This window comes from Cavia porcellus, unplaced genomic scaffold, assembly GCF_034190915.1.
Source record: "Cavia porcellus strain 051 isolate PalLab524CR breed Dunkin Hartley unplaced genomic scaffold, mCavPor4.1 scaffold_40, whole genome shotgun sequence".
Taxonomy (NCBI): Eukaryota; Metazoa; Chordata; class Mammalia; order Rodentia; family Caviidae; genus Cavia; species Cavia porcellus.
The window spans coordinates 9,800,592-9,821,444 of record NW_026947523.1 but is presented as its reverse complement, the minus strand read 5'-3'; the positions used below and the strand labels follow the sequence as shown (position 1 = coordinate 9,821,444).

At 53.9% G+C, this 20,853-nt stretch overlaps 3 protein-coding genes and 1 pseudogene across 7 annotated transcripts in view; 2 read left to right on the top strand and 2 right to left on the bottom strand.

Moving 5' to 3' along the window:
• Micall1 (MICAL like 1) overlaps nt 1-5,458 on the top strand; it is a 28,287-nt gene extending 22,829 nt beyond the window's left edge. For both annotated transcript variants that reach the window (XM_005003841.4, XM_003470481.5), the window contains exon 16: nt 641-5,458. In XM_005003841.4, coding sequence (XP_005003898.2) covers nt 641-762 — 122 coding nt within the window. In that variant the 3' untranslated portion in view covers nt 763-5,458. The remainder of the gene's footprint in view (nt 1-640) is intronic.
• On the bottom strand, nt 3,051-11,993 carry CUNH22orf23 (chromosome unknown C22orf23 homolog). 4 transcript variants are annotated; one of them, XM_003470482.5, is made up of 7 exons: nt 11,849-11,993; nt 11,561-11,672; nt 8,997-9,059; nt 4,647-4,829; nt 3,894-4,025; nt 3,649-3,749; nt 3,051-3,490 (listed from the first exon to the last, which is right to left on the bottom strand). In XM_003470482.5, exons 2-7 carry the CDS (start codon nt 11,661-11,663, stop codon nt 3,419-3,421), a joined length of 654 nt encoding a protein of 217 aa, XP_003470530.1. In that variant the 5' UTR covers nt 11,664-11,672; nt 11,849-11,993; the 3' UTR covers nt 3,051-3,418. The 4 variants fall into 4 exon arrangements, with proteins under 4 accessions (XP_003470530.1, XP_013008541.1, XP_003470531.1 ...); XM_013153087.3 differs by lacking the exon at nt 11,849-11,993 and adding an exon at nt 11,758-11,801; XM_003470483.5 differs by lacking the exon at nt 8,997-9,059.
• LOC134474857 (large ribosomal subunit protein uL22-like) lies at nt 9,126-11,539 on the bottom strand (annotated as a pseudogene).
• On the top strand, nt 11,989-20,053 carry Polr2f (RNA polymerase II, I and III subunit F). Its single transcript, XM_003470484.5, has 5 exons — nt 11,989-12,144; nt 13,897-13,966; nt 14,706-14,836; nt 19,682-19,753; nt 19,879-20,053. Exons 1-5 carry the CDS (start codon nt 12,125-12,127, stop codon nt 19,967-19,969), a joined length of 384 nt encoding a protein of 127 aa, XP_003470532.1. The 5' UTR covers nt 11,989-12,124; the 3' UTR covers nt 19,970-20,053.
• Nucleotides 20,054-20,853: the final 800 nt, after the last annotated feature.

Sequence of the window (20,853 nt, the reverse complement as noted above, 5' to 3'; positions counted from 1 at the left end):
GTCATGACAGCAGTGGCTGCTTGCGGCTACCTGTGCCTGGAATACTGCAGGGTACTGGCTTGACTCGGTTTCTATCCTTGTGGGTGTCTGGGTGACTTTCAGCTCTCCTGCACCCCCTCACCTCTGTGTCTGCAGAGCAGAGTCACGGGGCACCCCTCTCCTGTGTGTGCTAATTATAGAGACAACCTCTGTAGTACGCTTAGCCCAGGCCTGGCGCCTGCAAAGAGCTCAGCTGAGATCAGCTCACTTCAAAGGCCTGCATTTTCTCTCTTTGGAAAATTGGCAGTTATAGCAAGGGATAAGGTCTGAGTTCTGCTGGCTCTGGTGGTCGGTGTTGGTGTCAGGGCCCAGTCTAGGAAGAGTGAGCTTTTGAGCATGCAGTGTGACATGTTGGGGTTGCATAGACACAAATCTCCTGTTTTTTGCCAGAACAGTAGGAGAGGGCGGTCCCCACCCTCTAGGGAAAAAGGAGACGGAACATGAAAGGACTTGCCTAAGGTTTCCCAGGAGGCAGGCGGCTGGGCTGGGCCAAGCTCCCACTGTCCATACCCCTGCTCAGTGACGCAGATCGCTGACCCCACCTTTCCTGGAGGAACCAGTCCCCTGGCCCCCGGTAAAGCGCGCCCTTCCCTTGCTGCAGAGTTCCAGAAGGAGGCTGAATCCGAGGGCAAGAAAAAGGGGAAATTCAAGACCATAAAAGTGCTGAAGATGTTGGGAAATAAGTGTGACACCAAGAGCAAGTCCCCGGGCGACAAGAGCTGACAGTGAGAGGCCGCCGGGAGCCCCTTCTGGGTCCTCACGGGTCAGGGAGCACCGTGCTGCCCTCCGATCAGCCGAGGCCTGAGACCACTGAAGGGCGGGGAGCCTCTGGGTGGCCTCTCCCATCTCAGGGTCCCCGGCTGCTCTGCACCAAAGAGTTGCCTTCCCTCTTCCCTGCACCCAGACAGCGGGGACTCGGCCTGCAGTTGAGTCTGACGTCTCCAGATGCCTTGAGGGACCCAACGAGCAGCCGGGGACCAGGGGCCAGGGAGGGTGGTGGCGGACCCCGTGCACTGCTCGTCCCGCCCTGCCCAGCCCAGCCTCAGGCCTGGCGGGGAAGCTGCTTTGGCGGCTCTCCAACCGACCACACTGGACAGGACTGTGTGACACCCAGTGTCCTTTGTAGGCCTCCGGGCTGCTGCTCCTCGAGGTTGGCCAGCAGCAGGGCTGCCCAATCAGCTTCCTCCTGCCCAGCCAGGACCTTGAGTCTCTGCCTCCTGGCCAGTGCAGGCGCCCTGAATCTCACGCCCCCTTCGCTCAGACGCTCTATTTATGAAGTCTCCAGTTGAGTCTGAGCTGGTTACTGAGTGGTCTATGCTGTGTCAGATGTGAGTGGACCCCATGGGCAAACTCACTGCCTTTGTCTCCCTGAGTTCCAGGGCTCCGTCTCCCCTCTTCCACGGGAAGCCTTACTTCCCACCTCACAGGGCCCTGATGGCTGTGCCAGGGCTGGGGGGTGCCCCTGCTTGCTGCCCCAGTGCTGCGTCCTCAGCAAAGGGCCTTGGGGGGCAGCCCCAGTCGGAGCTCTGGTCCCAGTCCTCAGCCTAGGGAGCTGCGCTTTGGGTAGGTGCTAAGTCTGGTTCTTTAGTAATTCTGACCCCTTTAGGCTTTCCACCCCCTGCCACACTTGGGGGTCCGGCCCATTTCCGTTTGTGGTCATTGCTACTCTGTCTTCTGTTGTCTGTTCTCTCCTGGCTCCTTCCCATCAGAGGACTGATGGCCACCAACCTACGGCGTGGCTGTGGAAGAGGACAATGACAGGGACACCACTTTTGTCCAGGGAATGTGCCCGGCAGCTCTTGGTCAAAGCACTGTTCCATAAACTCTATCTGGGCACTGTGAGCCCCTCCCCCACACACTCGGGGAAGCCATGGCACTGTGTTAATTCCCAGCTGCTCCTCGACAACAATACACGGAGACTCGCCCCAGGGTTCCCGGGCCCCAGCTGTGCCTACTGGCCAGGTATCTCTGTTCCTCAGTGGGGTCTGGGCCATGGTGGGGTCAGTGTCCACCTTGCAAGGGTGGTCACTGCTCTCAGCTAAGTCATTGGTCACTTGGAATCAATGTAAAGCCAGGGGTTCTGGACTGGTTCTGTTTTTCAAAAGAGACGTTTGCGTGTAATTTGTAAATGTTAACCCCTACTCTGAATTTGGCCTGGGGCTCTCCAGTTTGCTACTTCTGGATCTTACAAATGGACTCTGGAGGGCGCGTCCTGTCCCATTCCTGCCTTGGTCCTCAGGTCCCTGAGGGACCGTGACACAGGCCTCCCGTGGATGTTCCTGAGCCAGCCCTGCTCTATTGGCTGCTGCCTGCACGGCCGTGTTTATTCTATAAACCAAAACACGCAGTGCAGGACCTGGCGGACCCACATGCCTGCATCCCAGGGCATCCCTGAGCTGGTAGGGTCAGTTGACACTTGCAAAATATTTTGATTTATGGGGACAGGAGAAATGACAGCTTACCAGAGAGGTTGGGAGGATGGGAACAGGGGGCCTGATGTAGGAGGGGTGGGGCCAGGGCACTGCACAGCTTACGTGGGGACCTCACAGATGTACAGACCACGGCTGAGGTTCTGTGTTGTGTTCAGGGTCGCAGAATGCATGCTGGAGCTGGACCTGCAAAGCCAGGGCCCCTTTAACCTGGGTCCTGGGTCCCCACTCTGCTTCACCCAGGGGACTGCATACAGCAGGAGACAGAGCGCTAACTTGAGGCTTGGAGGCTGCTTGCTGTTTAAAAGCCCTTGGGCTCAGTATCTGGAGCGCCTGCCTTGTCAGGCCTGCTGAGCTACTTAGCTGGCTCGGCACTTCCTGTAGCAAGCGCCAAGGCGTACTTACAGGTGACCCTTCCCGCTGCCTCTTCAGTGTGCAGAGGGGGGGCTGCAGACCACCTGAGCCCCACAATCTACACATGCTCTCAGCCAAGAGGCAGAGAAGTGATTGTACGCCACAAATGCTAGCTCACTGAGCAAGTAAGTGTTATTCCTCTGAAAACGAGGTAGTGCACAGAATGACCCGAGTTAAATATGTTTCATTGGCCAATTAATTGGTGTGGTTAAATGTTCGCCCGGGGTTCTAAGAAGCAGAATACACGGACGGTGGGGAGAAGGCATCTTCAGGCTTGAGTTCAACATTGAAAGGAGTGGGGCACACAGAGGCTGGAGGTGGTAGAGAGCGAGCCTGGGTGCCTGGCCACAAGTGTCCATGGTGCTGAGACCTGTCTTGCTGTCACTGAGAAAAGACTCGAGTCTGTGTGGCTGGGTGGCTCCCCGGCTCCAGCAGTGGCCCCAGCATTCCAGGTGGCATCCAGGGAGGGCCCTGCCTGCCACACACTGTCACAGGCAGGGAGTACAGGTGAACTGCCCTGCTCCATCTCTGGCTGGCTAGGAGGTGACCAGGGCCTTTCTAAGTTCCTCGCTCCTCTTGCGGTCAATGTCTTCCATTTCCCGTATTTTCTGCAAAGGAGTCAGGGAAAGCCAGTGTCGGATGGGCACTGACGGAGCCACCATGATGGGGCCAGAGCTTGAGACCCCCGCCCCCTGTGGCTTTAGCCACAGTGCTCCACGCTGGCGTCCGGCCCACCCCTTCCCCTCGTCGCTGTGGGCGCTCCTACCTGGGAGATCTCGGTGAGGATGATCCCGTGGTACTGCCTGCCCTGTCCCAGGGCCTCCATGGCAGCCAGGAATTCCTTCCTCTCCTGGATCTCCCTCACCACTGGACAGAGGAGGAAGGACATGAGTGCAGGGACTTGGGGGGCAGGGGGTTGCTTCTCTTAGGGAGAGACTGGGGTTCTGCACCAGAAACTGTTTTTTGTTGGCCCCACCCAGTTCCACACACACACTCCCCCACAGGGCTCACGTTCTTCAAACCGGTCCAGCACGGGGGCTGGCTGCTCCTCCTGCACAGCGGGGCCTTTTCTCTTCTGTTCCTTTGGGTCCTTCCCAGTGGCGAAGATATTTTGGAGTCTTTGTTTTTCCTTCTCCAGGTCTCCTGCAGGACCCAGAAATGGCCTTGTTAGGCTAGAAGGGCGCCTGCATCTCTGTGTTTCCAGCCAGGCGTGCTACGGGGTTTCTGTGTCACAGGGAGAGGGCTTAGCAGCTTCACCCCTGAGCACCTACGCTTGTGTGTCAGGGCGAAGGGGAGCAGCAGAAGCGAGGAAGGAGACCGCTGGAACCCATGCATGCACAGCTTTGGTGCAGGCTGAGGCTAAGAAGTCCAGGGTCCTGGGGGCTCAGTGGTGGCACCTGTGTGCTGGGCACTGTGGGGACCTCTCGGGAGGGTCTGGCTGAGTCATGGCACATGTGAGGGAGGAGGTGGGAAGGGGCCTCCGTGAAGTGGGCTGGCACACAGAGGAGCGTGACTCCAGGGACCAGCAGCGGGTGAGAGGAGCAGCAGTGACACCTGACTTGGCTTAGTGGCATCCAGTTACTGACAGTAACAATAGGGGCCAGCCTCACTGGTTCCCCTGACCGTCCCCAAGCTAAGGGCCCAGGCTCTGAAGCGCACATGTGGAGGCTGGAGAATCTGGTCCGATGCCTGCCCGCCTGCCCTGCGGGCTCTTCCCCATGACCCTGGAAGACGGGAAGCCACTACCCAGGCCCTGTCACTTACTGGTGGCTTGAGGCTTGAATTGCTCGCGGGTGTAGGCCCCGTTGGCCTGGCACAGGCTGGCTGGCCGGAGGTGGCAGCGGGTTGTCAGGGTGGGAGGCAGGTAGGTGGCCGAGGCGGGCTGCTTGGCAGGTGAAGCCGTCTGGCTTGATGTTGGGCTGCACTGCAGGGGCAGCGGGTCTCCCCCTGGGGACAGGTCAGCGGCGAGAGGACCTCACTTTTTTGTTTGTTGGATACAGATTCTCGTTATATAGTTCAGACTGACCTTGAACTCATTATGTAGCCCAGGCTAACCTCAAACTCATGGCAATCCTCCTGCCTCAGCCTTCAGGGTGCTGGGATTACAGATGTGTGCCAGCACGCCCGGTTCTTTTTTTTTTCCCTCCCTAAATAAAAGTGATGCCCGCCTGTTATAAGTCAAATGGTGCTGAAGAGCCTTCATGTGCCCCCCAAGCCTAACCTCTGCGAAGAGCCACGGTGGTTTGGCAGTTTCTCCTTCCTTTGCTATGATAAACGTGTTTGGAGATCCATGTGTGTGTATTTTTTATGTGCACACAAGATTGATTTTTCAAAACCCTGGATCCTATCATCTTGTCAATAACTGACCCTTTTCACTCAATAATTTATCATGGACATCTTTCTAGAAAAATCTGTTTACACATAACTTATTTTTATAGCTTAGAATGCTTATATTATTTATTTGCCTGGTGTCCTAGTGTCAGACTTGGGGTGTCTGGGTTTGTCTGTCTGTCTGTCAGTTTCGGTTTGTTTCTCACTCTTCCCAGCAGTGCTGCAGTAAACGCTCTCGTACACCATCGCTGCCTGGTGCTTTTGTTTCTGTTTTACTTCCACTTGAGCCGGGCCAGGGCCGGGAGGGATCGGGCGGGTGGTAACGGGTGCCTGCCATCCTGCTGTGGCCCGTCTTGGTCCATGCCTGGACTCTTTCCCTGACCACGAAGTGGATCCACTCCTGTCACGGTTCTGAGCTCCAGCCTTCTACAGATCCACTCGTCAGATACAGATTCGGCTCCATCTCTGTGCCTGGCCCTGGCCACCATGCCAGTGGGGAGTAGGGCGAAGTCTGGCCTTCCTCGGGCGTATGTCAGGGAGGGTATGGGTGAGAGTGTCGTAAGTGACGCAGTGTTAGATGGCTGGGTCACCAGTAGGTCCCAGTGGGACTTAGTTTTTGTTTGAGACAAGGTCTCACAACGGCATTTAGGCTGGCCTTGAACTCACTATCCCAGGATGGCCTGGAACTCGAAGTGATCCTCCTGCCTCAGCCTTCCCATTGCAGGGATTACAGGTGTGGTACCTCTCCTGGCCAGAACTATCAGTTTTAAAGGGTGACAAGGGCGGCCTTGTGAAGAAAAAGGGGACATCTGAGAAAAGAGCAGAGCTTGCCGGGAGGCCTTCCCTTGGGGAAGGGCCTGCGGGGCAGAGGGACAGCTGGAGTGGAGGCTGGAGGCTCGGGCTTGAGGTGGAGTCGGGGAGGACAGAGATCATGGAGGCCACTGGAGGGGGTGGCCACTGGCTGCCACCAACATCTTGCTCATAGGCAGCAGAGCCCGGAGACCTGTCTTCCAGAGCCATTCAACTAATGTGGAGAGATGCTCGGGCCCCAGCGGCGACAGACAAGATGTGCCCAGGGGTCCAGATGAGGTTGGAAGGCCAGGCATATGGGCTGAGGGAGAGAGGGGCACTGAGGATGACCCCACGGTGTGTGTTCCCAGGAACATCTCGCTGTCTGCCTGACCCTCCTCTGCCCCTCGACTGAGAGCCACGCTGCCATTTCCCTGTCTTCCCTGGAGGGAGACCGAGCTGCCCCGAATGTCCCCTCCTCTGTGCTCCCACTTGTGCCTCTGTCTCCAGCTGTCTCTGCCTCCAATCTCAGCAAGGAGCCCGGGCATGTGGTGCCTGCCACAGTGCCTGAGCCAACCTCAAAGGCATTGGGGACATTGCTTAGTGGCACAGTGCCTGCCTGGCAAGCGTGAGGTGGTGAGTTCAATTCCCGCTACCAAAAAACCAAAAACAGCCCGAAGGGTTTGGGCAAGGTGGGAGGATGTGGAGGGGAACTGCAGGAGAAGGCAGATGACACCAAGGCCTGGGGGCAACTGTTTCACACAAAAACATTCTTTTCATTCTCCTGTAGGCCTAAGCCCTGGTGGCCTGAGTCTCTGTGCAGCCCAGGTTGGCCTCGAACTCATGGTGATCCCCTGCCTCAGCCTCTCCCTGTCTCAGCCTCCCAAATGCCGGGTCACAGGCAATCACCACCAGGCCCAGCTCCTCTGTTACTCTTTAGGGATCAACACCTGCTCCAGAGTTGGGATAGCGAGGCAGACACTGTGGGAGTGGGGGTCTCTGTGGTGATGCGACACAGGACACCTCATTTTAGATTTCTGAGTGCAGAGACTGAGGATTCAAGCGTGTGACGGCACCGACCTCTGGTGGCCTGAGTTGTCCCTGTCCTCAGTGTGGGAGGAGCTCGGACCCTAACCTAGCCCTTCAGCCTCTCCTCCTGCTGGGGCTGGACGGGCACTGCGCACATTGGCCTGTGACTCCCTGTGCCTCTGTGGTTGCTCAGGTGCCTTCCTGGTAGGCACCTGCTTTCCCTAGAGAAGGCGGCAGCGGCTGGGCGTGTCAGCGCACGCCTGTCATCCCAGCCCTCTGGGAGGCCAAAGCAGGAGGATCAAAAGATTAAGCCCGGTGGCTGGGGGTTTAGCTCAGCGGCATGAGCACCTGCCTTGTAAGCAGGCAGTCATGAGTTCGATCCCCGGTACCGAGAAAAAGAAAAAAAAAAAAGAAGTGTAAAGAAAAAAAAAGTTTCGGGGGATGTAGCTCAGTGTGGAGGGCCTGAGTATAATCCCAGTATCAGAGAGAGAGAGAAAGAGGGAGAGGTCAGGTCATCTGATTCTGAGTGTAGAATTTCACTCAAGCTACCAAAAACATCTTTTCTCTTTCTCTTTTGGTATTCAAGTGAACCTTGAGAGCTCAGACCTTCTGGTATTCTGTCTCTCTGTCTGTCTCTGTCTTTCTGTGTCTGTCTGTCTGTCTCTTGCTCTCTATGCACGAGATTGAACATACTAGGCAAGTGTTTTACCCTTGAGCTCAACCCTCAACCCTTTTTAAACATACTTTTATTTTGAGGCCAGGTCTTGCTAAATCGCGTAGGCTGGCCTCGAACTTGGGACCTTGCTGCCTCAGGCTCTTGAGTATCCAGGATTACAGTGTGCCACTGCATTCAGCCTGTAGCTTCTCCCTTGAAGGCAGCCCCAGAGATCTCTGTCCTGATCCACCAAATGTTGAAGCAGGTAAGCCAGAGGAAGCGAGGTCACTTCCCAGATCTGAGAGGGCACCTGGCTTTTACACTTTCACTTTTTTCTTTCCTTTTAAAGTAACTCAGGGCTGGCTATGTAGCTCAGCAGTGCGGTGCCTGCCTGGGAAGCATGAGGCCCTGAGTTCGGTTTTTCATACCAAATAAATAAATAGTAAATAACACAAAGCTCAGCGAGGGGGAGCTGCGGAAAGGCTTTGCACAGTTGTCCTGAGTTGGAGTTCAGCCACTCATCTTGTTTCTGAGAGCTAAGCTGTAGCCCAGTAAAACCACAAGTCACACGCTCACAGGCTGCCTTTGGAGGGCTCATATGTCTATGTCAGGGCGGGTCAGACTGCAGGCCCCACAGCACTGAGACTACTTGGGGGGCAGCTTGGGGGAGTCTGGACTGGGCTCAGATTCCCCAGGAAGCTCAGCCAGAGCCTGACTGCAGGAGCTTATCATGCCAGGATCCTGAGCAGAAAAGGCAAAGGCCTCACGGGGTGTAAAGGCCAGAAACACTTGGTATACTCCTTTTTTCTGTCTGTCTTTAAAATGATGTCCTAGGGCTGCGGATGTCGCTCAGTGGCACAGGTGCCTACCTGGCAAGCACAAAGTTCTGAGTTTGATTCCTGATACCAAAAATAGATAGATAAATAAATAAATAATAAAATTTAAAAAATGTTTTCTCTCCCCCTTAACATGGAAGCACACACAGGGCTGGAACTATATCTCAGCAGCAAAGTGCCTGCCTGGCAAGTGAAAGGTTGTGAGTTTGATCCCCTGTACAAAAAAAACAAAACAAAACAAAACAAAACAAAACAAAAAAACCATGAAAGAGCATAAAAACGGTGGCTGGACCCCTCTGGCCAGGGAGCCTCTGCTGACCGGTTGCCTCTGACTTTTTTTCTTTGTTTGGTCTTTTTGAGATACAGTCTCGCTATGCAGTTCAGGCTGGCCTTGAACTCACTTTGTAGCCCAGGTTGGCCTCAAACTTGTAGCAATCCTCCTGCCTCAGCCTCCCGACTCCTGGGACCTCTTACTTTTTATGGTGTCCATGATGTGGCGCTGCTGGAAGTTAGTGAGCTTCGATTCCTTCATCATAGCTGCAAGAGTAAGCACGTCTGTGAGGCTCCCTTCCCCTTCCCCTTCCCCTATCACCTCCTGCCTCCATTCTGCACTGAGAGCTGCCTGTCTCTCCCTTCACTTTTTCTATGGCACATGTCTTTACCTAATTTGATTTTTTGAGGGCTGGGGTCTGTAACTCAGTGCAGTGCCTGTTAGACAAGGACAAGACCCTGAGTTTGATTCCCAGTACCCCACCCCACCTTTTTTTTTTTTTTTCTTAAGATGGGATTTTGCTGTATTGCCAGGTTGACTCAAGGGATACTCTGCTTTTTTTTTTTTTTTAAATGATACTGAGGATTGAACTCAGGGCCTTGTACATGCTAGGCAAGTGCTCTATCACTGAGCTACATCCCCAGCCCTGCTGCTGTTTTATATGAAGCTAATTTTTTAAACTTTTATTTGCGTTTATTTCATGTTTAATTTATTCCCGTGCCCTAAGTTTTTGTTTCTTCAGTTTCTTCTGGGATATTGTTTTCTTCTGTGTAGCTTTCTCCTCTGGTTTAGGCACAGTTTGTTCCTTTTCAGGAAGGATCCTCTCGCTGTGGCAGGGGGAGCTCATGTGTGGGTGAATCTGGCCCTGAGCTCTGTAAGTACAGCGGCACATCTTGGGTGCTTTGTTCACCTGGTTATATTCAGTAACAGAGAATCTACATCTAAACCCTTCGGTTCAGCATTACTCTCTGCATTTTTAAACACGCGCAGCAAAAATTCAGCACTCTTTTTGGGCCACGGACCCTGGGTCCAGCCCCATCACTTGGCCCGAGCTAACCTACCAACTCCACCATCGTAACGCCAGAGTGGCACACATTGCTTCTCTAATGTGACATCCTTCAGATATTTGGTGGCCTTCCTATATACGTATCCTTCATGGCCTGGGCAGTTTCATGGATGTTCTTAAAGTGAACACAAAGATTTGAGCATCTTGATTTGCATGATTTTGTGGGGTTTTCTGGGTCAAGAGAGTAGCAAGCCATTTTCACAGGTGACCTCAGGTTGCTTACAGGAAGAGCTACAGTAACATTTTCTTTCTTTTTGAGACAGGGTCTCCCTGGGCGGTTCAGGCTGGACTTGAACTTACTTTGTAGCCCAGGTTGGCCTTAAACTCACAATGATCCTCCTGCCTCAGTCTCCTGAGTGCTGGGATTACAGGAGTATGCCACCATGACTGGCTAAGGTTCCATTTTAAAAAATATTTTATTTTTGATGTGTATGTGTGGTGCTGGGGATTGAACCTAGGTTCTCAGGCATGTTAGCACGTACTCTACTTCTGAGTTATTCTAAAATAAAAATACGTAGCCAGTCCTACGTATTTTTACTCTTATTCCCTACTCTAATATTAGCTCTGTAACAGCAAGAACTTTGGCAGTTTTCTGTTTTTCCATTGCTGTCCCCCAAGTACCCAAAGCACATGGTAGATTTAAACATTTTTTATCTGATTAAAGGAATATTTATTCACTCATGTGCCTAGGTAGAAGCTACAGTTATGAGTAGAAACAGTCACAGTCCTGCCTGATAGAATTAATCATTTAGGAGCCAGGTGTGGGGGCACATGCCTGTAATCTTAGCTTTCGGGAGGTTGAGGCAGGAGGATCACTGCAATTTCAAGGCCAGTTTGGGCTCCATAGTGAGTTCAAGCACAGCCTGAACTACATGGGGAGAACTTATCTGGAAAAAAAGAAAAAATGGCCAGATATGGTGGTGCATGCCTGAATCCTAGCATGTGGGAGGCTGAGGCAGGAGGATTTCTGTGAGTTCAAGGCCAGCTTGCACTCCACAGTGAGTTCAAAGTCACCCTGAACTACACAGTGAGACCCTGCCCCCCCCCCAAAAAAAGAGAAAGAATTCAACTTCTAGGGGGCAAATGTGACACAAAATGCCTAAGTGTACATTGTTCTGAGCCCAGTGAAAGGAAATGTATTCGGTAGTGTGCAGATGGCCATGTAACAGCTGGTCCCCCTGTGGTGATGATAGGAGGAAGAGGAAGAGAGGGAGGCAGAAGGGGAAGGGTAGGAGACAAAGTTTCTGTGGGAATGCTGACACTGTATTGTAAAGGATTCACAGAAAATTGGACCCTAGCATATACCTATGATCCCAGCACTTGGGAAGCTGAGGCAGGAAGACCGCAAGTTTGAGACCAGCTGGGACTACAAGGTGAAAACTTGTTTCAAAAAGGAGGGGTGGTTGGGGATTTAGCTCAGCAGCATAAGCACCTGCCTAGCAAGTGTGAGGTCCTGAATTCAAACCTTGGTACCAAAAAAAAAAAAAAAAAAAGTAGGCGTTAACTATTCCAAAATTCTTAGCGCTTTGACTTTTGGTCAGGATAGGCAATATTCTGAACTTTCTGAACTCCTTATTTGTGAGGGGAAACAGCCATTCCCAAGCCACTGGACAGGTAGGAGCGAACTGAGTTTACACAGGAGGCTGTTATGGCCACTCCTCTCCTGCGTTCTGTACACTCCTAGCCCTCTAGTCCACTGACCTTTGAGCAGATCGCGGGTTCCTGGGGTGTAAGCGGCCGGCTTGGGGCAGCACCCAAACCCTGTTCTTGTCGTCACAGTCTCCACCCTGTCCTTCGAAGCCATTGGAGGGCCCTAGGAGGGAAAGATGCAGTGATATACCTCCCGTCTCTTGGCCCAGATATCGCCTTCATCCTCCCAGTTAAGCAGACACACACACCGAATCCTCATCCTGACGCCCGATGTCTGTGGCAGACAAGTCCCCTGGAAGGAGAAAGCGGTAAAAGAGCCTTGATCACACAAAATCTTACCCTGAAGACCTCGACTAGACGCGCCCCTTCTTACATAGAGTACCCGCGCCCGGCAAAGATAACTTGGGATCCCGACTACCAGCACTTGTTGTTAGGGCCTCTGGTTACCATGGCAACAAACACTGCAGTTCTGCGCACGCGCCAGATGTTTTCCGGAAGTGATTGCCTTAGGGTCACAGCGCAGGCGCAGGATACGCGTGGTGTGGCGCGAGGGAGAGGCGCGCAGTTTGCGGGGTCTCTGCGCGGCTCTGCCGGCGAGGTTGCGGCGAGTGCGTCATGTCAGACAACGAGGACAAGTGAGTACATCCTCAGAGTGGCGTTTGCGAGGCAAGTGAGGGGAGTTGGGTCTTGAGGGGCCCGGCGGAGCTGAAGGAAAGAATGGGACTTACTCAGAGGTTGGACCCCGAAAGGCTTGGGCTCGAAAGTCCAGGTTGGGTCAGTGGTCTTTCTACAGACCCACCGAGCGGGCTCAGTCGGGCAGTGGGAATTCGGTATTGAGAGGAAGACAGGGTTGTGTGAGTTTAGTAGAGCTGAACGGGCGAGGTAACAAGTAATCCGGAGGACGATCTGGGAGGGCTTCCTCGGGGGTGATGGTCTGGGGTGCTAGGGAAATCAGGGTCTCGTACATGGCGATAGCAGGGGAGGTGATGAGAGATGGGTATATTTTAAAGGCAGAGCCAAAAAGATTTCCTGATGGGTTGGAAATGTGGAGTCAGTGGAGAGATGGATCCTTAAGATAAAAACATGGGGAGTCTTTAGCAAACCCGAAGATCCCGAGGGCAGCGAGAGCCCGTAGAGAAGAGGGGGTGATGGCAAGTGTTCGGACAGCCCAGCCTTAAGGGAAAAAGGACAGTCCCCCAATGAGATGGCAGGAGAGTGTTTTATTTGTGTATTTATTTATTTATTTGTACCGGGAATCGAACTCTCCCCCAATGAGATGGCAGGGGAGTGTTTTATTTGTTTGTTTGTTTGTTTATTTGTACCGGGGATCGAACTCTTGACCTCGCGCTCGCCAGGAAGGCGCTTATGCCACGGAGCTAAATCCCCAGCCGTTTTGTTTTTTTGAGAGTCCTATTTTGTAATCCAGTCAGGCCCTGAACTCACTATGTAGCTCAGGCTGGCCTTGAACTTTCTGGGATCCTCCTGCCTCAACCTGCTGAGTGTTGGGATTACAGGCCTGTGCCACCACCCCCGGCAGGAGAGTATTTCATGGGAAGGAAGGAGGGGCCTAAAGTGTAAACTGGCCAAGCTGAATGAGAGTAACAATTGCCTACTGGATTTTGCTGAATTTAGCAAAATGGAGATGATTAATTATTTTGAAAAGAGTGGTTTGCTGGAGCCTTGGGAGTGAAGATCTTAGGGGAGAACTTGTGAATGGGAAGAGAGGAGCTGGAGACAGTGAGACTGGATAGCTTGCTGGGGAAAAAAATTTTTTTTTGGTACTGGGGATTGAACTTGGGGTCTTCACACTGAGCTATATCCTGGCCCTTTTTTATTTTTTTATTTTTTTAGTCTCTTTCCTTTTTATTGGTACTGGGGATCAAACTCACGACTGCCTGCTTGCAAGGCAGGCACTTATGCTGCTGAGCTAAATCTCCAGCCCCCACTTTTTTATTTTTTGAGATAGGGACTTGCTAAGTTGCCCAGGCGGCACTTGAGTTTGAGATCCTTTGGCTTGAGTCTCCTAGAGTGCTGGGATTACTTACATGTGCTGCCTTGCCTGCCTTTATTCACAAAGCTTGCTGCAAAAGGGAAAATGGAACAGGGCTGCTGGGGAAGGAGAAGTAAGACATCTCTTGCTGGTGGTGGGGACTGAACCAGGGCCTCGGACATGCTAAGCACATGTTCTCCCATTGAGCCACACTCCTAGCCCCAAAGTGAGGGAGTTTTGTTTGTTTGTTTGTTTGATACAGGGTTTTGCTAGGCAGCCAGGCTGTCCTTGACTCCTGGCTTTTAAGTGGGTGTTTATCGAGTGCCTGCTGTATATCAGCTGACGCACAGATCCATGCCTCTTTGATTCTAATAAGCAATTGTTATCCTCTGTACAGTTTTGATGGTGATGACTTTGATGACGTTGAGGAGGATGAAGGACTAGATGACTTGGAAAATGCCGAGGAGGTCAGTGTTCAGCTTGTTACGGTTTATATCTTGATGTGCCCCAGGAGCCTTATTCATTAATAGATAGGGCTATTAGAAGGTGGTTGGATTATCGGGGTTTATAATTGACCTTCAGTGGGAGGTGGGGTTTGGTTGGGAGAGGCGGTCACTATATAGGTGACGCTGGCCTTGAACTTACTGTGTAGCCTAGACTGGATTTGAACTCACAGTGGTTCTCCTGCTTCAGCCTCCCAAAGGCTGGGGCTGTTTCCTCTTGACTTCTCCTCAAGGCTGTGACTTCTCAGAGATTGGAAACTTGGTGTTGTGTCTCAGCACCTGTTGCAGTACCCTGGCTCAGGACTGGCACTTAATAAGCAGTTGTTGGATGTGTGGATATATAACTCTTCCCACTTGCACCCTTGGCCCACTGGGTCAGTTGCCATATCTGAGGATGGGTGTTCGTGCTCATGGACGATTCACAGGGTGCATTCTGGGACCGACTGTCCCATTGCCAGGCCATTTCTGTCTCTTCTGGATGAGCCGCTGGTGTGAGTCGTGATTCCTCTCAGTGCCTTGGTCTGAGGCTGTGGCCCAGGCAGCTGGAATCCATGCCTCCCCCCAGGTTATCGTGAGACCCTCACGAGGAGTTCTATGTCCCTGGCATCCAGCATTAGCATTGATAGTAGTGGTTGTCATTGTCACTGCTACCTCACCCCCCAAAAACACACCCTGAGATTTTCTTTGTTCTGTCTCTGTGCAGGAGGGCCAGGAGAATGTGGAGATCCTTCCCTCCGGGGAGCGGCCACAGGCCAACCAGAAACGAATCACCACCCCGTACATGACCAAGTACGAGCGAGCCCGAGTGCTGGGGACCCGAGCACTCCAGATCGCGTGAGTGTGAACCCTCACTGTCCCCTTCAACATGCAGCCCACAGCGAGGCCCTGAGCCACTGACGCTGCCCAGCCTGGACCTGAACACAGGCCTTTGTGCTTGCACATTGGAACGGAGTGGGGCTGGACCCTGGCCCACAGGGAAACATGAGAGGGTCTGAGAAATCAGATAGCAGTGTGAGAGGACACAGTGATAAACACAGAACAAGGTGATTGCCCATCAGGTTGGTAAAGTGAAACAGGTGTGTGAATTATGAGAGTCCTGGACGGTGTGTGCTGACAGTCAGGTGGACAGCGGTAGCGCTCTGCAGGCCACAGCTGTTTCGGATTTGTTTTATTTTTGTGGTATTGGAGATTGAACTAGGATCTTCACACACAGTTACATCCAGTCCTTCTTTTTTTTTTTTTTTTGCATTTTGAGACAGGGTCTTGCTAAGTTGCCCAGGCTGGTCTTGAACCTGCAATCCTTCTGCCTCAACCTCCTAAGATGCTAGAATTAGAGGCATGTGCTATGCTGTTGTATCTGTTGTTGTTGTTGTTTTGTGTTTTGAAGCAAGATCATAATTTATTGCTCAGGCTGGCTTCAGACTTGTAATCCCAAGCGCTGGGGTTAAGGTGTGTACCGCCATGCCTAGCTTTTTGGTGTTTTTGAGAAAGGGTTTCCCTGTGTAGTCCAGGCTGGCCTTGAATCCATAACCCTCCTGCTGTGAGTTTTGATTGGGGTGCAGGTATGTCTGCCACCGCTGGCCTGAAGCTGGTCATCAACGTGAGGGAAATGCCAGCCTAGCAGGGTGGGGAGGAGGCTCTAAATTGAAAGCCTGGGTAGGCTCCTGGGGAATCAGAAACTAGGCTTTCCTTTTCTCTCAAGTTCAGGAGAGCAAGATCCAAAAAGAGACAACAGACAGAGAGATAGGCTGGGACTGTGGTCACCTGTCAGCATGGCCACATGTTAGCACAGGCCACGTGCCCATCGAGGTGGCTGATGCGGTGGAGAGCAGATGGGGGCAGCCTGCTGCAGTCCACTGGCTGGCTCCCTCTCCAGGAGGACAGGTGGACAGAGGCAGGGCTGTTAGCGTACCCCAGGGGGAGGTCCTTCAGGGGGTCCCAGAGGCCTAGGAAAGGGCTCCTGCCCCACTCCCCTTGCAGTCCTCTGTGGGAGAGGCAGGCGGTCCCGAGACGGGTGGCTAAGCAGTGGACAGGGCGTTTGTGTAGGAAGAAGAGTGGCCCAGATGTGCTGGGGCAGTGGCATTGCTGCCCTACTGTGTTCGCAGCACCAGACCCCCCTGTGTCCCTGGGTGGAGCTGACCACCCCTTCTGCCTTGCCGAAGGCTGCCAAGGCTGGGCTGTACCGTTCTCCAGTTTCTCGGCGGCAGGCTTTGTGTGGACCTGGTTGTGCTCCTGGCCTCTCTGGTGAGGTTAGAGCTGCATTTGGTGCTGCTTGAGTCAGGGTCTTGTGGTCCTGCACCCTCAATGGTAGTCACTACCTCCATGTAGTTATTTAAATTAAGCAAATAACAGCGGAATGTGGAGGTGCACGCCTGCAATTCTAGCTGTGTGGGAAGCTGAGGCAGGAGAATCACAAAGTTGAGACCCTGTCTCATTATAAAGTAAAGAGAGCTGAGATGTGGCTCCGTGGTAGAGCCAGTGTGAGGGGCGTGGGTCCATTCCCCAGTACTGCAGTCAGTCCGAGAAGTAAATAAAGAAGTAAGTAAGTAAACAGTAAGTCAGGGCTCTGTTCGCTGGCTGAACTCCGAGTCCTTAGCAGCTCCCCGAGGCTCACGGTTACCGGTAGCCGGGGTGGACAGCGTGCCACAGCGCATCTCAGCTGGCCGAAAATGGGCACTGGGGAGACTCATTCCTTTTTTGTGTGTTTTTGAGGCAGGGTGTCGCTGTGCAGTTCAGGCTGGCCTTGAGCTCACTTGGTAACACAGGCTAGTTTCTAACTTGTGATAATCCTTCTGCCTCAGCCTCCCAAGTGCTGGAATTACAGGCATGTGCCGCCACGCCTGGCTCTTTTTTTGTTTTTTTTTGACACAGGGTTTCGCCACATAGTCCAGGCTGGCCTTGAATGCACTGTGGAGCTCAGGCTGCCCTTAAACTCACGGCCGTACTCCTGCCTCAGCCTCCCAAGTGCCTGGATTACAGGCGTGTGTCACCGTGCCCAGCTAAGACTCATTCTTGAGTTTGCTTCTTTATTAGTCAGTCTTCCAGCGGTGAGGCACTGTGCTGGCACCTTTCAAGGGTGTAGAAATGTCATCCACATTCCCCCTGGTGTACTCTTGTGGGACAAATGAACCTGTGCACATATTCAGGACCCAAGGCACAGATGGGTGGCACTTTACAGAGGGGTCATATCATGCAGGGTGAACAAAGAGAGGTGGCTCTGTGGGTGTCCCAGGCCCCAGACAGGCAGTGTGAGTTACATGGGAGACAGCTTTGGGCAGTGCTGAAAAGATGTCTCCAGCGCCTGGAGGGAAGGGTTTTTTGAGACAGGCTCTCACTATGTAGTGCAGGCTGGCCCTGCACTTACTGTAGCCCGGGCTGAGCTCAGATCCTTGGGAACCCTCCTTCCTCAGCCTCCCCAGGCTTGTGCCTCCACACCCTGTTTAAGCAGCGTTCTTGGTTAGGTTTTGAATGAAGCTTCAGTCTGGTTCCTAGCACCATCTGGTGGCTGAGGTGTTTGTTGCACTGACTGCCTAACTCCATGGCTAGGGACAGGTTAGTGTAGTCAAGGCCCACCGCTGTGCTTTGCTAAGGCCACCAGCCTAGTAGGCCTGGGCGAAGGAGTGACCTTAAATTATTGATTATTGAAAGAAGGCCTGGGCAGAGCAGTATTTTGCCACACTGTTTAAGGGTTTATACTTAACCTGCATTTATTTCATCTCTTTTTCTTGTGGTTGGAGTTCAAACTCAGCGCCTCACACTTGCCAAAGCATGTGCTCCGCCACTGAGCTACACCCCCAGCCCTGGGGACATTTCAGTACTTGCTGAGAACAGACACGGGAAAGCTGAACACTTAGTCTCTCCCTTGGGAAGCCTGCAGGCTTGAGAGTAATCCGAATCAGAATACTCAGTAAGAAAATCAGGAAGAGGCGGCTGTCAGACCGGCTGATGGTCAGAATCATCCGAGCAACTGCGCAGCGTCAGGCCCTTCCTGAGAGATCTGCCCGGAGGGTCTGGAGAGAGACTCGTGGAGCCTGGTGATAGCATCCAGGTCCACTGTGACCCTTGAGTTGGAACAACCAGGGCGGCTTCCTGGAGGAGGAGCTTAGCATTAGCATTCCCAGCTTGTGAGGGGACCTCTGTCGTGGGTTAGGTGCACAAGGGTCTGAGCCACCTGGGGATCTGAGGTCACCCGGAGCTTATGGCCCACGGTGGATGGTCCCCACTGAGCTTGGCACTGAGAGCAGCAGATGCAAATGAGTGGTATGTGGCTGATGGGTGCCCCCAGCCTCCCCCAGGCCTTTTTGCTGAGGAAGAGCTCTCAGAGGACTCGGGAGGGGCGCAGCATGGAATGTCCGGGTGCCATCGTCTGTTCATGGGACTGTAACCAAGTATCTGAGGCTGTGTGCATGGCAGAGCCCCCACCTGGTGACAGGGAATAAGCGTGCCTGCCAGGCTCCGGCCTCTGTCCTCTTCTATAGAGCCACTCATGCCATGAGGGGCCCCACCCTCATGCCCTCCTCTGATGTTGTGGACATACAAATTTGGGGGACACTGTGTTTTTTTGTTTTTTGGGGGGTTTTTTGCCTTTTTGAGACAGTGTCTTGCTGTGCAGTTCAGGCTGGCCTTGAGCTCACTTTGTAGCCCAGGCTGGTCTCCAACTCGCAATGATCCTCCTGCCTCAGCCTCCCAAGTGCTGGGATTACAGATGTAAGCCATCATGCCCAGCCTGGGGAACACTTTGAATCAGCACTGGGAACCTGAAATGTGGGGTGAGCATAGGGAAGTAGCAGGAGAAGGTACTAAAAGGGTGACCTGATGGTGCTGGCAAGTCTCCTGAGGACTGAGTAGTGGGCGCTGGAGAGGAGCGGGCTGAGGAGAATGAGCCCTGGGGGCTGGGCTGCGAGGGAAAGGAGGCGAGGCGGGCAGCTGCACTGAGGCAGAGCAGAGGCCCCCTGCTGGATGTCTGCTGGGGCCCCTGCGCTCCACGTGCAGTCGGTGTGTATGTGTGGGGGGTTCGGGTTTGTGGCACAGAACTGGTGTGTCACTGCTTTGTGGCCTAGTGATGAGAGCTTGTGCTTGTCCCATCGATGGCACCTTTCTTTAGTTAGTTAATTTATTGTGTACCAGGAATTGAACTCAGGACTTGGGCCTTGCCGGGCAGGCTGCTGAGCTGCATCCTGTTTTTAGCCTATAGACTAGCTTACTGCAGTAGCTTACTGCACGGCCTGTGTGACAGCACAGTGGTTAGGGGCGTGTGGCGTTCACCTAGTGGCTCTACCCCTTACTGGCGGTGTAACCTTGGGCAAGGAACTGGCCTGCCTGTGCCGGTGACCTCCCTGGGAAAGGGCAGTGAAGCCAGCGCTCACTGCTGAAGGGAAGGTCGCGGAGAGTTCCCGAGAGCAGCGCACGCCTCTAGAGTCTGTGCTAGCAGGCGCTGGGGTTTGCACCGTGCTAGGCAGGTGCTGAGTGTTTTCTGGATGTTCGGACAGGAGTACTGAGGTTTGGAGGGAGGTCAGCCTAGAGGCACAGTGGAATCCAGCTTGCTGGCTCCTGGTTTAGAGCTGTGTGCCGGGGATGGGCCTGTGGCTATCAGATAGCGGAGGACCTTGCTCGGTGCCTCCCAGGACGCCAGCCCCGCCCTGGGTTCCCTCTTCCCCCTCACATCCCCTGTGCCTGCAGGATGTGTGCCCCAGTGATGGTGGAGCTGGAGGGGGAGACGGATCCGCTGCTCATCGCCATGAAGGAGCTCAAGTGAGTCCCTGCTCCAGGGCACCGGGTCCTGTGGATGCTGGTCCACCGGGAGGGAGGAGGAAGCGAGAGGGGACGGGGCGGGCACTGCTGAGGCTCGGCCCTCACGCACTGGCTTCTCCCTACAGGGCCCGGAAGATCCCCATCATCATCCGCCGCTACCTGCCCGACGGGAGCTACGAGGACTGGGGGGTGGATGAGCTTATCATCACTGACTGAGCCTCGGAGCTGGCCCGGCCCCGGGCCTTCGCCTGTTTCTAGCCTCACTTTATACTTGTACATAATAAACTGTTTAACCTCTGACCCCTCCACCTCCAGCTGTCTGTGGTGCCACCACCTGCTGCCTGAGCACGCACTTAGCGCCACGGCCCCGTGACTGTCAGCTCTTTAAGAAGCGCCCGGGCCCTTGGCCCCCATGGGTCTCCACATCCCTCCCTCCGAGTCCCCTTCCCCAGAGCAAAGGCTGCTGCAGGGGAGACACCTCAGCTGCCTTCCCAGCAGACAGACGGGTCTTTGTGCCCAGGGAGCTGGTTGCCACGGAAACCCCCAATTTCCTTTCCAGTGGGGACTGGCTACAGGGGCTTCTCCCTTCTCAGGAGTATCACAGAGCAGGTCTCATCAAGCCACCCATTGTTTCCTAAGGACCTGCCTCGAGCCTTATCGAGGGCTCGGATCCCCTTTCAGGAGCAGCGCCCCAGCAGGAAGCGCGGGGGTGCAGTGATCTCCCACCCTCCCCAGCACAGCCCAGGCAGCAGCTGGAGCAGGACGGAGCACCTGCTCAGCCCTGGGCCTGGCCCACTTCTCAGGCCACTGCCACACGCTGCCCTCCGTGGCCTGTCTCTGGCCCAGCACACCTGTGCCCTCTCCTTCCTGGCCCTGTACAGTGTCTTTGTTCTCCTGTGGTCCTCAGGCCTGGGCTGAGCTGGCACAGCCCAAGTTCAGCCCAGGAGCTCCCCTCCTCTGCCTGGGGCTTCTCTTCACCCTGCTAAAGGAGGACACTCACACTGGCTCCTCCCTCTCCTGGGGACAGGGAGAGGGTGTATGTGGACACCAGCTTAGATGGAAGGGAAGATTGGCTCCCAAATATGCCAACCTGACCTCCA

Excerpts from the sequence above, each read along its gene's own strand:
- CUNH22orf23 (XM_003470482.5), bottom strand. The coding sequence starts at position 11,663 with ATGGCTTCGAAGGACAGGGTGGAGACTGTGACGACAAGAACAGGGTTT. Across the intron at positions 4,026-4,646 it reads ATTCAAGCCTCAAGCCACCA|GAGACCTGGAGAAGGAAAAA; the intron begins GTAAGTGACAGG and ends TGGGTCCTGCAG. Across the intron at positions 3,750-3,893 it reads GCTGGACCGGTTTGAAGAAC|TGGTGAGGGAGATCCAGGAG; the intron begins GTGAGCCCTGTG and ends TCCTCTGTCCAG.
- Polr2f (XM_003470484.5), top strand. The coding sequence starts at position 12,125 with ATGTCAGACAACGAGGACAA. Across the intron at positions 13,967-14,705 it reads ACTTGGAAAATGCCGAGGAG|GAGGGCCAGGAGAATGTGGA; the intron begins GTCAGTGTTCAG and ends GTCTCTGTGCAG. Across the intron at positions 14,837-19,681 it reads ACCCGAGCACTCCAGATCGC|GATGTGTGCCCCAGTGATGG; the intron begins GTGAGTGTGAAC and ends CTGTGCCTGCAG.